Source organism: Papaver somniferum, chromosome 10 (assembly GCF_003573695.1).
Source record: "Papaver somniferum cultivar HN1 chromosome 10, ASM357369v1, whole genome shotgun sequence".
NCBI lineage: Eukaryota > Viridiplantae > Streptophyta > Magnoliopsida > Ranunculales > Papaveraceae > Papaver > Papaver somniferum.
The window spans coordinates 28,008,754-28,022,881 of record NC_039367.1 but is presented as its reverse complement, the minus strand read 5'-3'; the positions used below and the strand labels follow the sequence as shown (position 1 = coordinate 28,022,881).

Genomic DNA, 14,128 nt, shown 5'->3' with positions numbered 1-14,128 from the left:
CTACTATAAATAACCTTATGGGCTTAGGACCAAACAAGAAATTTTCCTAAGCTTAATGGTCCTTTCTACCTAAGATTTGTCTCTCTGCTGGAATGCTCATTGCATGGCACAGCAGCATTAAGAGCACTGGATTTCTTTTCAGCATCACTTGTGTCTTTTTGAAGTACTAGTAGATGACTATGATTACCACTGGAATCTGGTATCCATGGATGCATGGTGCTTTTTTTTGCACCATAAAGATACTACCAGTGGACAAAGATTAATTATTTTGGCCTGAACAACAAATTAAACTTCACTCTGCATTTTGATGATAAACAGGGAGGAAATCAATGTACTTATGGTGCAACTCATTATATTTGGTTAAAAGTATGCTAAGAAAAACTTGTACATGCAAAACAAGACCTAAGAGTAGTGTTACTGATGCACTAGCTACGCTCTTGCCCACCAGTCTTACCAGCCTTGAGGACCAGACTAGAAAATGATTGAAAGTGGTTACAACTGTACAGTAAACCTCAATACCTTAAGTTCACAATTCCTATGTCAAAGGGGATTTATGGCTACCTACATCGGTCTGTACCAAATTCATCCCAAGTGCAAAGTGAAGTGTACATCAGGTTTGCTCTCCATAGGGTAGCCTTTCCAAACCCCTGAAAACTAAATGTCATTTATTGAAGACTATAGAACATTAGTCATTACAGAACTCTATTCTGCCAGACATAAAAACAGTAACTCTTATAAAAATTAACCATGTTTAGATCTTTTCCTAAACAAGTCAAACTCCTATTCAAAACCATAGATCTTCATATTTGCTTGAAAATTAAGAGCTATACAGAAAGAAAGAAATTCTTATTCACTGTTTACTAATAGAGACTTTCTCACTTTAAAAGTCGAATTTATTTGTTTTCAAACTACTCAAGAAGCATGCTTAAACAATGTTACTTAAACCCATCCACGTTCAATTTGTAATAATAGATTTTTTTCCTTCTTTTGCTATTAATTGGTGTAATGAAATTGATCTTAGCATAGTGCAAATATCAATCAGATGTGACCTATTCAGCAACCTTGTGCAATTCATGAAATATAGAAACCACAGTTAACTCTAACTGCTATCATATACACGGAAATGAAGACAAACCGTTCGAGCTCTGCAGACAAACCATGACACTTGATTTTATTGCTTGCAACTCGGCTACCTCTCTCTTTCGTTTGTTTCCATCTTCTTAGTTACCTCCTCAAAGTGACAAACCCTCTTGTTGAATCATGAAATTGCATTGGCAAGAGAATTGGAACCCTAACAGAAGACTGCATGACTAAATGCCAAGGTTTGTCTGCTACCACATTAACAGCAGGGTATGACCATCAATGTAAACATGTAACTATGATATGCATCTACATGAACACAGAGAAACAATGGACAATTGGACATAGCGGAGAGCCACACTAACAGAAGGCAAACAAATAAAACACTAGATAACAAGGGTATGAATGATACCTCCTGAGACCTGCACTCTTCTCCCTTTAATACATAACAATTCCTTCTTCTGTTAACCCCTTGATTTTGTCTTCCATTTCAATGCATTTAGTCATGCAGTCTTCGCGCTCACGATCAAGACCACCATTTACTACCCTTAGGTTCTCCAATTCCAGCCCCTTCCGTTCCAGCTCTGCAGACAAACCTTGGCATTTGATTCTATAAGCTTCCAACTCTGCAAACCTCCAAGTGACGAATTCTTTCCCTTGCACTAGTCTCCCTTTCAGACATAACAATTCCAGACATGACAATTCCTTCTTCTATCAACCCTTTGATTTTATCTTCCATTGCAATGCATTTGGCCCTGTACATTTCACACTGACGATCAAGACGGCCGTTTACTACCTCTAGGTTCTCCAATTCCGTTCCCTTCCGTTGTATCTCTGCAGACAATCCTTGACACTTGATTATATAAGCTTCTAGTTCTTTTTCCAAGTCGATTTCATGATTCGACAAGGCGGTTACTTCAATGTCCATTTCCATGCAATTTATCCTCAGATCTTCAATCTCAACAGCATCTCTTTTCTTCATCAACTTCAAATCATCGATTTCCCGGTTGAGTTCAGTACATTTTTGACATTTGCCCCTTTGATCATCCTCCAAAACGTCTGTACAACATTTTTTCCTCTTGTAGATTATGACACTGGGATCATCATGTTTTCTTGAAATTTCTATTCCTTCCTTGAAACCCTCCTCATACTTTTTCTTAAGTTGACTACACTCCATCGTCAGCTCATTGTTTTGGTGTTTCAGAACCAAACAAGCTAACCTCCAATGGTGATTTTCCATTTCCATGGTGTCTGCACATTTTTTCCTCTTGTAGACTGTTACATTGGGATCATCATGTTTCTGTGAAATCTCTACTCCTTCCTTAAAACCCTCTTCCTGAAACCTTCTCTTAACTTTACTAGACTCCATCATCAGATCATTATTGTGGTGTTTCAGAACCAAACAAGCCAACCTCCAGTGTTCAATTTCCATTTGTTCCCTTGTTGTACCCATTTCTTAACCAGTACTAGTTGTTTCTCAGGGTACCCTTTTACAAAATAAATAGAGTGATAATATGGAAAGATGAACCTTGTGATAAGAAAGAAAAAGAAAAAAAAAAGGTTTTTCTAGTCTAGAATGAGGGTTTGCTTTTGTGATGTGATGGGGAGAATAAAAAGTAAAGTCACTGTAATTACTGCTATATTTGTGAAAACGACAACCCAATGCAGCTCCTAGGCCAGCCAGATCCGTTTTAAGGAGATTCTGGTGCAAATACAAATTTTATGTGAAGGTAATTCGGCAAACTGGTACAATTCATGCACATATAGAAACCACAGCAGAATCTAATGCTATCATATAAAGGGAAGTTTCATGGTTGTGTATCTGAGTTCAATTTCATTAACGCCGAAAATTTAGTTGAACAGTATGTTCAGACAGACACTTTGAACATAGTGAAAATGAACAGATGAACCTGTATTTGAAATCACTACCATACCATCCATCCTCTGTCCTAGATTCCCATTTAATTTTTGAGTTGCTACCAACTCTAACAGCAGGGTATGCCCTCTGTGAATACTAGTTAAAGAAAGACAAAGAAAGAGATGGAAAACCGGCTCTAAATGAATGCAATTACAGACAAGACACTGTAAAATATATCCAACCATGATATGTATCAACATGAACACAAAGAGAGACAATGGACATGGCGAAAGCTACACTAGCAAAAGACAGACAAACAAAGCACTAAATATAAAAGAATATGAATGATACCTGAGGGGGTTACACCATCGACAGTTACTTGCAGTGAAAAAGAAGGTATGCAGCTGGCAGGTGTAAAAATAAAATTTGGACTAGTTTCAGTTCTTGTCAAGTGCGCCTCATTAGCTGCATAGACCCTGCCATCCATATCCCTGCAAGTTCTTTCACAAGAAACTACATTTTGCAAGGCTCTCAATGCTGCATTTTCTTCTTCAACTTTTAATAGCCTTCTCTCCAATTCCCTAAACCTCTCTCTTTCATCAGTTTCCATTTTCTTAACTACCTCCTCCAAGTGACAGATTCTTTCCCCTGCACTCTTCTCCCTCTGAGACATAACATTTCCTTCTTCTATTAAACCCTTAATTTGCTCCTCCATTCCAATGCATTTAGTCATATAGTCCTCGCGCTCACGATCAAGACCACCGCTTACTACCCGTAGGTTTTCCAATTCCATTTCCTTGTGTTTGAGCTCTGCAGACAAACATTGAAACTTGAAATTATAAGCTTCCAACTCTGCAAGCCTCTCTGACCTCTCTATTAAGAAACCTTGTTATGTGTACACTTCACTTTGAGATCTTCAATTTCAACAGCAACTCTTTTCTTCCCCAACTTCAAATCCTTGACCTCTCTATTAAGCTGAACACATTCCTTCTCCAAAGCCTTTTCTCTTTCGCTTGTCTCCTTCTTCTCTAGAATCTTAGCTTTCAACTGATTACACCTCACCTTAACTAAGTCACCCTGGACATCCAATTCCAAAAACTCATTTTTTAAACCTTCAATCTCGTTTTTCAAACCATCAATTTCCCGGTTGAGTTGAACACAATTTTGACATTTATCCCTTAGCTCTTTTATCAAAACCTCTGTATATCTTTTCCTCTTGCAGACTTTTACATTGGGATCATCTTTTATTTCCTTCTCAAGCTCATGATTTTGGTGTTCAGTTGCTTTCTTTTCCCTTGTTACCTCGCTACTTCTACCATTTTTTGCCTTCGTTTTTTCACTACTTCTACCCATTGTTGTGTTCCTCAAGGGCATACAAAAGGCAGGGTATAAAAGAAAGAAAACAAGAACTTTGCAAAAACTAATGGAAGGAAAAAGACTTACTCGGTACTTAAAAGTTGATGAACCCTGAACTGAATATTTCTCATTTGCAAAAGGAGGGAGAGAGTAAGAAGAAGAGGCATGAAAGACTGAGAAGAGTTGGTTCTTAGTCAAAAAGGAGTCATTTTTATCAGTCAATGACTGCTATATTTGTGAAAGAGATTAATGAAGGAACTTTAGGTTGGTGGAAACAAAAAATGCCACTCTGGGTGCAAAGCCAAAACTCTTTTACCAAGATGCAGCGATCAAAATCCTTTTCATCTGTGCACAAGCAAAGTGGTTGGCAGTTGGCACCACATGCAGCCTTAAAGCTAGCTTTTGGAATAATATTTTGGGGATGAGAAATATGAAGATGGGCTCATCAATCCAGCATCCTCACCTTGTTATGTGTCACTCTTTCAAGTAATTCTTGCTTGGTCTGATGGCCATTAAAATGTTTAAAAAGATACGAAGGAAAAATTGTTGCAGGGAAAGAACAAAACAGAAAAACGAGAATCTAGATTGAAGCAGAGCCGTAATACAAAGAGGAGGAGAAGTAAGCCAACTGTTAGAAACCAGATTTAGCCTAAATGTGAGCAACCTCGTTACCACATTTTCTGATAAGTTTAAGCTCAACTGACTTAAAACTTGCCAGAAAGATTATGAATCTGCGCAGTAAAATCCATTGGGCACTTAAAGGTTTGACCTGAAATTTATAGGAGAGCTGAACAACATTATCTTGGCAATGCAGCATCAATGATCAGTTGTTTCCAAAGCATTATTGCACAGCCTGCACTCCAAGTTTATGTCTTTAACAAATCTTCCAATGCCAGTGGCAAGAGCAATCATGTTTAGAATGAGCTTATTTGAAATTTATAGCTGCAACTAGAACAATCATGTTTAGAATGAGCTTATTTGAAATTTAACCAATTTCATGAATCCATTGACAGTCTAAACTAAATCTCAAATAAAATGATGTTGCGGATTACTCCACCTATTGAATGATTTTGACTCCTACTCTCCCCCAGGATTTAAAAACTCAGCATTTGCAAAAATCTCAAAACGCAAATACAAACTCACCATCAAAATTTTTACCTTTTTGATCAAAATTGAGAAAGAACAAGGAAAAACTTAAATGGGGTCAAAGAGAAGTTAAGAATTTTTACTTGGCAGCTAGTTGCTTCGGAAAAGAAAGGCTGTTGAGTGTTGATTCTGATTGAAGGAGTGTTGCAAATGAGTCCATTTCTTTTTAGGTCGAGGGTTTGTAGGAAGTAAGTGAGAATCGCGGCCATGGATATTGCTGCTGCTGCGCACCACCTGTGTTTCTCACTGCTTTTCTGAAATTGAAGGATTATAAATAGATGTACCCCTGAATTTACATCCGACTTAAAAATGTAACCTTGTTTTTTTTCTATTTATGAATATAGGCCCGTTGGATGTTTTCCATCCAAAAACGTCAGAAAAGTCAATTTCTCGGCCATATGGTCGATTTATCCTTGACCGAAATGAGAAAATGAAATATAAAATTACCATGTAATCCTTCAGTTTATGCCACGTGTCTGTTTATCCTATGATAAACTGAACGCAAGCTTACTCTGATTTATCCTATGAACTTCACAAAATACAACCTGATTCTTCTCCACGACTCCAAATGAAATTGAAAAAGAAAAAAAATTAAAATAGCGCAGCTGATAAACCTCGAGAGGAAAATCGAGAAAAAATTGAAGTGAAAGAGGGTTAAACGAGATTTGAAGCTTCTAAAACCCTAGAAATTGTGAATCGGAAAATGAAGAATGCAGTTGATTTTCTGGTAGATGAAAAGTGAATCGGAAAAGTGATGATTCGACAGAGGATTTTGTTGATTGAGAGTGGGTTTGAGTTCTTATAGTCAAATTTGGTGGCTATGAGTGAATCAGGGAAGAACAAGTTGATTAGACAAAGAAGATGGTGCTTGAAATTCAAAGTTGAAATTGAAAGAATGAAATCGATAACGGGTATTGGTCGATGATAACTGGTGGTACCAATGAAAAAAGAAGATAGAATGAGAATAATTGAGTTAGGGCTTAAATAAGGAAGAAGAAACAAGGGGATTGAAATTCTTAAAACTGATTTCTGAAATCATTCAACAAGAAATTTAACAGATGGGTTTTGTTGTTGATTTTTTGCCAGACTAAGTAGACGATGAAGATGAGTTACATGATCGATTTAAAAAGTTGTGGTGTTAGTGGTCGATTTGAGAGAAGAAGCTACAATCAAGTGTTTGAGAAAAGTCCCAAAAGAAACAGAAAAGCATTTTTTAAGAACTTTACCTTTGTTTCTTATTTGGTTGGTCGATCACTTTATAACCAAATAGTTGAATTGACTGATGGAAAGGTAAGTTCAAATCTATCCTTAACTAATTTATCTTTTTAATGCTTTCTGTTGAACACAAATTTATGAGCTTAAAATACTAGAACATGATGCAGATTACATCCTAAGCATGAGTCTGATCTCTGTGAACTTTTAAGTGTCACATAGATCTCACTTAGTGAGTAGACTTCACTAGTTAAAGTCCCACTAGCTCTTTGTGTGGCCATGCTGATCTTGTGGGCATAAGACTCTTGCTTTACTTTACTTCTGATTTTAATTGCCAAAGATACACAGTAATGGGGCTTGACTTCTATCTCTTTGTGTTTCCTTCAGTGTAATTTTAGCAGCGGCAATAAACCTAAGCTTAACCTATATCTGAATGGTGTATCTTAAATTCTAGAATTGCAACTAGTTTCTACAGGACAAGGAACATTGGATATGAAATTGTTTGGATTGGAAATATGGGTTGTGTATGGATTCGAAATTGCTAACTCTAGCTCTGTTATGAGATGGAATGATAGGTTAATCTGTTATGCTCTTTGACTTTGCAACTTAGTCCTGCATATTACCAATTCTCATAATTTGTCTACAATTTTTGGGTGAAAAGTTTGATGAATATCTGATGTTTCAGTAGGATGCTATCTGAACAAGCCTTTACCCTCTAGGATGCTAGCTGAGACAAGGCTGTCAAGGATTTTTCATACCTTGTGTTAAGGTTTTGCTTTAATTGAAATTAGGTTACGATGCCATACACTGGCAGAGTCATCATGTAAGGATAACGAGTTTCAATTAATAAGCATTTGTTTAAGTTATTATTTTCTGTTCCACTACGTATCTGCTCCAGAGTTTTAGTATTCTTTTTGGGCCAATGATAGAGTGTCATGTGTCAAAGACATTTTTACAAGTACAGACTATAATCTGCGATTAAACAACAGCTTAATCTGCGATTTGAATGACTTTAATAGGTGAGTGGTTAACTCAGCAATTTGGAGGACTAAAATGTCTTTTTTACATGACTTAACTGCTGACATGGAGGTTAACTTTCCGTTAACCGTTTTTTCAAAAAAACGGTCAAAACAGGAGTACATTTGTAAATTTCAAAAAAAACGGGTACTTCTGTATACGCCCAAAAAAACAGGAGTACATCTGTATTTCACCCGAAATTGAATGACCTTCAGTTTTTGGTCTACTAGGACTAGGAGGAGGCTTTTGGTCACCTTTTTATTCTGATTCGATATCTGACTCTTCGAGTCAGATGCCAGAACTTTTTTCTTTTTCTTCATATTTTTAGTGTCTGACTCGGTTCAAACTCCATACAAAAACACAGTTATGAAAATTCAAGTCATGTGAATGAATATGTCAATCGCAACAATACATGTAGTTGGTACTCTTGCAAAAACACACTTTTATATGCAGGTATACCAAAATAGTTCAGGGGATCCAAATAAGCTGCTAGGCAAAATACATATTTCTGCAGCAACTACTTGAAAATTCTTAAGTCAGTGATCTTCGAAAATAAGTTGCAGAAACTGTAAACTCTCTAATTTGCATCTAGTTACAAACTGTAAGTATGTATGATATAGACGATTTCATTTTCGCGGTCAAACGCAACAATAGGTGATGTAGTTGATGGCCTTGCACCACCTTCTTGTCTGAGCAATGCTAAATTTCCACTAGATGGTGTCCCAGTGCACTTGCCAAACCTAGTTTGTCTCCCTTCTGTCTCAAAACCTGCTTGGTGTCCAGCTGCACTTGCAAAGTAATCCTTGCCACCTTCTGCAGATTTGCATAGATTGTTGACGAGAGCTAAGTCTTCAAGAAAATTGACAAAGTAAAATATAAAAACCCAAATTAGAAATACAAACTGAAATGGAAAATGTAAATTTGGAATGTTTCCAAAGGGCTATAACCAGTGTAAAGGAAAGCTATAGATAAATGGGACTCAACCCTGACCATACTCATTACTACATTCATCTGAATTTATGAAGGCCATGAGTTTAGAAGCGGGTGTTTTGGAATTGGAAGTCAAGCTTCTTTGTTTTCAAACTACTCAAGACTCATGCTTAAGCAATGATTGTTGCTGAAACTCATTCTCATTCAATTAATGGTGCTTGCTAATTCCTTATTTGTTTCTGACTCTATTTTTGTGTTTATATTCCAGACCGATGAATACAAAGGTGTTTGCGTAATTTGGTCGCTAATCCCTAATAACAACCGAGAATCTCCATAATGACAAAGTAAGGGAAATTTAATATAGATTATACCAGTTGAATCGATTTTACAGTGCATACAGGTATGCAAGACTTGGCCAAGTCTGGTACGCAATGCTTACGTTGTCAATAATCACTATCTTTACCAATTACGACTACTACTTCATGAAGAACAACTTGATGCTGATAATCATCATGCTACCGATAGCAACCTTAGTCTAGGTCAAAAAAAATTTGATTGAGAAAGGAAACTTCAAATTTCAGCATGTCGATGAAAACTGGAATTGTGAGACCAATAATATTGGTCAAGACCGTTTTCAGCCGTTTGACCGCTTTTACAAGACACTGCTTACAACTATAAGTGATTATATCCGATTGGATCGTGCAACGGTTTGGTTTGTTTTTGTTTCATGTACGATCTTCAGCACTTCATGCACGTGCCCTTCTCGTTGTTGACATATCCTATATATCGTGGCCTTCGATTTGAACAATGAAGTTTTTGAACTGCTCCCAGTACCACCTTTCTACAACCCTAATGACACCCACTATAAGAAGCTGCACATATTAAGGAATCGTCTGTGTATTGTTCTTAACCATTGCCCAAACTTGGAAATTTGGTCGGTAAAGAAGAGGAAAAGGAAGTCGGAGCTTAACAAGAGCACAAATTGTTGGAGTTGGATGAAGGAGTTATATATGCCACTGGGAGAACTAGGGAAATTTAGCTATATGTCCGAGAATTTAATACCAGTCACTGTTTAAAAGATGGTCAAGTCCTACTTTGGGATTTCGGCAAAAGGGCGTTATTTCTTTACGACCCACGAGCTACAACTACTAAGCCAATCACCAAGTGGTCTGGTGGTTGGTATGCTCCCTCCCATTGTGGAAGTAGGGATTTGAACTCTGTAATTGTTGAACTGAAATCCACTCCATATTAAGGAGTTTGGATGTAGTCTAGGAACCATTAAAATTTCTTTTATAGATAATGATATTCATAAATGGGACTATGTCCGTTCACTTCCTCACATGAACAACTTTGTTTCATTAAAAGCTCTGGGAATGAATTCAACATGGATTTGAAAGACATGATCTAAAGCAAGCTTAAGATGAAATTCCGTATGAATAATTTTATTCACCATGGCAAAGTTTTTCGCATTATTTAGTGTTGTTAGCTTGGTGTCTTTGCAATAGAGCGACGCATAAATTATGTCTAGGTTAAGTCAAATACGATCAACAAATCACTATTTCAACTTGCAAGCGGCCTGTTGCAGCGAGATTATGACATGGGAAAACGCCGATTCCCTCATGAAGTGCTCTACGTAAGAACATTCTAGTTTTGGGAGCCATTTTATGTACAACCTAAAATTCCCTCGCTCATAGTTGATTATTCTCCTGCCATGGAGGTGATTTGTCAACTCGTTGGTTCTTCCTTACAACACTATTTTTGTTCACGTTTTTTTTCTCTCCAAAGCTTTCAAGAGATACTAGGTGGAGACGACCACTCAATAATCAACCGTTGAAATCTGTTTTGTGGCATACTGGATTTTTTTGAGGCATACTAAATAATGCCAAAATAGGGTCACTAAATAAAAAAAAACACCACTCCTTATTCATTCTTTTTTATAATGGCATAGCTACCCTTACATAATTAGTGTTAATGATTATGATTAGATTTGGATGGATAATAGCATAACTACCCTTACATAATTAGTGTTAATGATTATGATTAGATTAGGAATTTTAAAGATTGATTAAAAATTAAATTATTAGTGTTAAATTAGTAGAGAAATCAAATTTATGTGAGAGAGGTGGAATTTTTGAGAAGAAGAAGAAGAAGTGAAAAAAAAACTTGGATTTTGAGATTTTAGTGATTAGAAGTGACCTAAATGTCTGATTCAAATCAGATGCAGACTTTTATACGAGGTTTAATGTCCTTTTTATAAGTTGAATCTATTAAAAAATTGAATTTTTAAAACCCAGATCTACTGACCAGATGAACAGTTCGACTGATAAGTTATCAGCCTGAAGCTCTGTGTTTCGAAAATATGCCTAGGTTCGGCTAACAACTTGTCAGCCAAACCTAGTTATATTTTCGAAACACAGAGGTTCGACTGACAATTTATCATCCGAACTTTACTCTGTAACTCACGAATTTAGGTTCGGTTGATTCGAACAAAATCGTTGTTAGCCGAACCCAAGTGTATTTCAAAAAACATGGGTTCAGCTGACATGTTATCAGCCGAACTTCACTCTGTAACTAACGAATTTAGGTTCGGTTGATTCAAACAAAATCTAGTAAAATCGCATTAGCCGAACGTAGTGTTTCTCTACATCATATACTAGGTTCGGCTCAAAATTGATATTCCAAGATCAGTCGAATTGATCTTCTGAAAACCCTAATTTCATATTTGAAATCATATTTTATCGATCAAACAAAATAAAATCAATCAAAAAAAAGATGGTTTTGTTACACATGCATTCTAAAATATATCTACGAGCAACTGAGATTTGGATTTCGTACTCCAGCATCGCTCACTTCGATTCGTGTTTCCTTGGTTGATTGATTGATTGAATTGGAGTCCAAGATGTTTTAAGTTTAAAGATTATTTTGATTTTTGATTTTAGGTTTTTGAGGATAAGGACACTCTAATAATTAGATTGTTCAAGGATATATAGGTAATTGCACGACTTTTAGACACCCATTATAAAACTACTCTAGATGCGATAATAAATAAGTATGCCTCAAAAAAATTCAGTATGCCTCAAAATAGGTTTCCAAAAAAAACTTCTCCTAAAATTGACGGTTAGGAGGTATTTTCTTTTTCCCACACTGATAGGTTAGAGATTTTGGTCCATCTTATACATTATTTTTACCGTAACAAATTTTCGGTTAATGTTAAAAATTTCGGTTCATAATAACATTATTGTTATCGTGACAAATTTTCCATTAATGTTCAAAAGTTTGGATCACAAATGGATTTTTGTCGTGAGGCATATTATTTTAAATCATTAGACATAGTTTGGATCATAAGGTGCAGTCGCCGAATTAGGAACACAAAAATGGTTAAAAAGACCAAAATCAATAATTTCTGGGTGAAAAAGACAGTTAGATTTAGATACTGTTTAAATGGACAAAAATATAAAAATAGCCGGGATGTAAACAGTTTCATCCTACCTATTTTCAAATATTTTTTCTTATTTTTAATTTACATCGGGGTGCATTCAGTTTCATCGTTGCCATTTTTTAAGTTTAATTCAGGATGAATCCAATTTCATCCTTGCAAAAAAAAAAAATTGTCCATTTCACCCAAACTAATTTTTACTCGTCCATTTGAATCATATTTTGAAAATATTTGGCAAAATGACCCATTTTGGAAACTAGGAAATGAATGTGAGGTGGGATTAACAGGGTTAATTTTTTCTAAACTGGGCCTTAAGCCAACATATATTAGGCTTGCTTTTCTTTCTTTTTTACTTTTTCAAAATTAGTGATACGATAATAAAAAAGGATCCGTGTTTTTTTGGGGACTACTCTAAAATGGTGGGAGGCTACTCTCCATTTATTGTGGTGAATATTAGTAGTAATAATGAGTCATCCCTTATCTAAATTTTTTTAATACCAAACATGCCCTTAATAATTAAATTAGTGTAGTGATTAGTGAGTTAATTAATGATTAGTGAGATTAAATTAATAAGTTGATTTTTTTCAAAAGAAGAATTATTGAGAGGGAGAAGATGAAGATGATAATGAAGACGAGGGTTTTGGAAGAAAAAAAGTTAAGATATTTTTCTTTAAGAGCCACAACAAGAGTATGATGTTTTGGATACTCACGGATACTTCAAATTTAGTTAATGGTGCTTGAATTGGCCAAAACATTCCTAAAAATGAACAATTTACATAGAGGTGGCGGTGGTGGTATTAAAAAATGAACAATCGGCTACGACATCTGAAGAATATGTAGCCGAAATCATCTGCAAGTGTAGTTCGGATAATATTTCTGAAAACACAGGTATCCGAACTCAACTTTAATGGAGTTCTTTTATTTCAGAGAAAAGTTCGGTTAGGAGAAGAAAATTACGACGTAACCGAACTAGGAGTTCGTCTAGGAAAAAAATTGCGACGTAACCGAACTCCATATGCAGGTTTTTCAGAGAAAAGTTCGGTCAGGAGAAAAAAATTACAATGTAACCGAACTTTTGTGGCATAACCGAACCGAATTTTTCTCTGAAACACAAAAACCTCCATTAAAGTTGAGTTCAGCTAGTTCGACAAAAATTTTCACATAATTCCTCGCAGAACTTCTCTCTGTAACTTCCATTTTCAACTCATTTGGATGATTACTTCTCATTTTTTTCAATGGAAAACGAATGAAACGTAATGGGTTTGTTACAATTTTGATTTTGATTTGTTTTGTTAATGATTTAAATTAAGCTATATATAGAGGTGGCGGTGGTGGTGATTTGAGGTGGTGGTGGTGGTGGTGGTGGTCAGTGGTGGTGGTGAGCGGCGGTGGTGATGGGAGGAGGTGGTTATATATAAATATATATACATATATATATATATATATATATATATAGGTGGTGGTGATGGAAGGAGGTGATTATATATATGTAAATGGTAGGTTAGTCATTTCCATATTTTAAGACACCCCTTATAAGTATAGGATAGACATTCCTATGAGTCCCCTCTATTTTTGAGTAGTCCCCAAAAAACGGTTCTAAACAAATGGGAGACTTTGTGTTCGGGGGTGTGGGTGAGCCAGACCCTGGCTCCTAATAAGGTAATTTTTTGTGGTAAGAATCGAGTCATTAAGTAAATCAGTGGCGAGGAGTATTTCAAATTGAGCGGTTAATATGTTATTCTCCGGATGGTCTGGTTAAAAACTTTATTTGTGCACACTTCTCGCTCCTCTGGTGAATCTTATCTCAAAAACAAAAAATTTAAATCGCCCATCCTTTCGCATAATTAAATTTTTTTATTAAGCGGCTCATGTATTTTCATAGGACCTACATCCCAAAAAAAATTCATTACTTCTTTTTTCCAGAACATAATATCATCTTAATGTCGTTTTTCTATAAACCATCAAACCGATAGGTGTATACATATATAATAAAACGAAATAAAAGTGAGTTCTTCTTTTCTTGAGCAAGAAATGAGATTGTTCAACATCGGGCATGAAAAATTATTTATATATTTTATACGAGAACTAGAAAC

At 35.9% G+C, this 14,128-nt stretch overlaps 1 protein-coding gene across 1 annotated transcript; it reads right to left on the bottom strand.

Moving 5' to 3' along the window:
• Nucleotides 1–930: 930 nt before the first annotated feature.
• On the bottom strand, nt 931–3,747 carry LOC113318029. The gene is made up of 2 exons (XM_026566152.1): nt 3,290–3,747; nt 931–2,567 (listed from the first exon to the last, which is right to left on the bottom strand). The coding sequence occupies exons 1-2, from the start codon at nt 3,729–3,731 to the stop codon at nt 2,473–2,475; spliced, it is 537 nt and encodes a 178-aa protein (XP_026421937.1). The 5' UTR covers nt 3,732–3,747; the 3' UTR covers nt 931–2,472.
• Between the last annotated feature and the right edge of the window lie 10,381 nt (nt 3,748–14,128).

What these genes read in the sequence shown, in the direction of transcription:
- LOC113318029 (XM_026566152.1), bottom strand. Translation starts at nt 3,731, where the DNA reads ATGGAATTGGAAAACCTACGGGTAGTAAGCGGTGGTCTTGATCGTGAG. An exon ending in CGATGGTGTAACCCCCTCAG is followed by an intron (nt 2,568 to 3,289) that starts GTATCATTCATA and finishes ATTTTGTAAAAG; the next exon opens with GGTACCCTGAGAAACAACTA.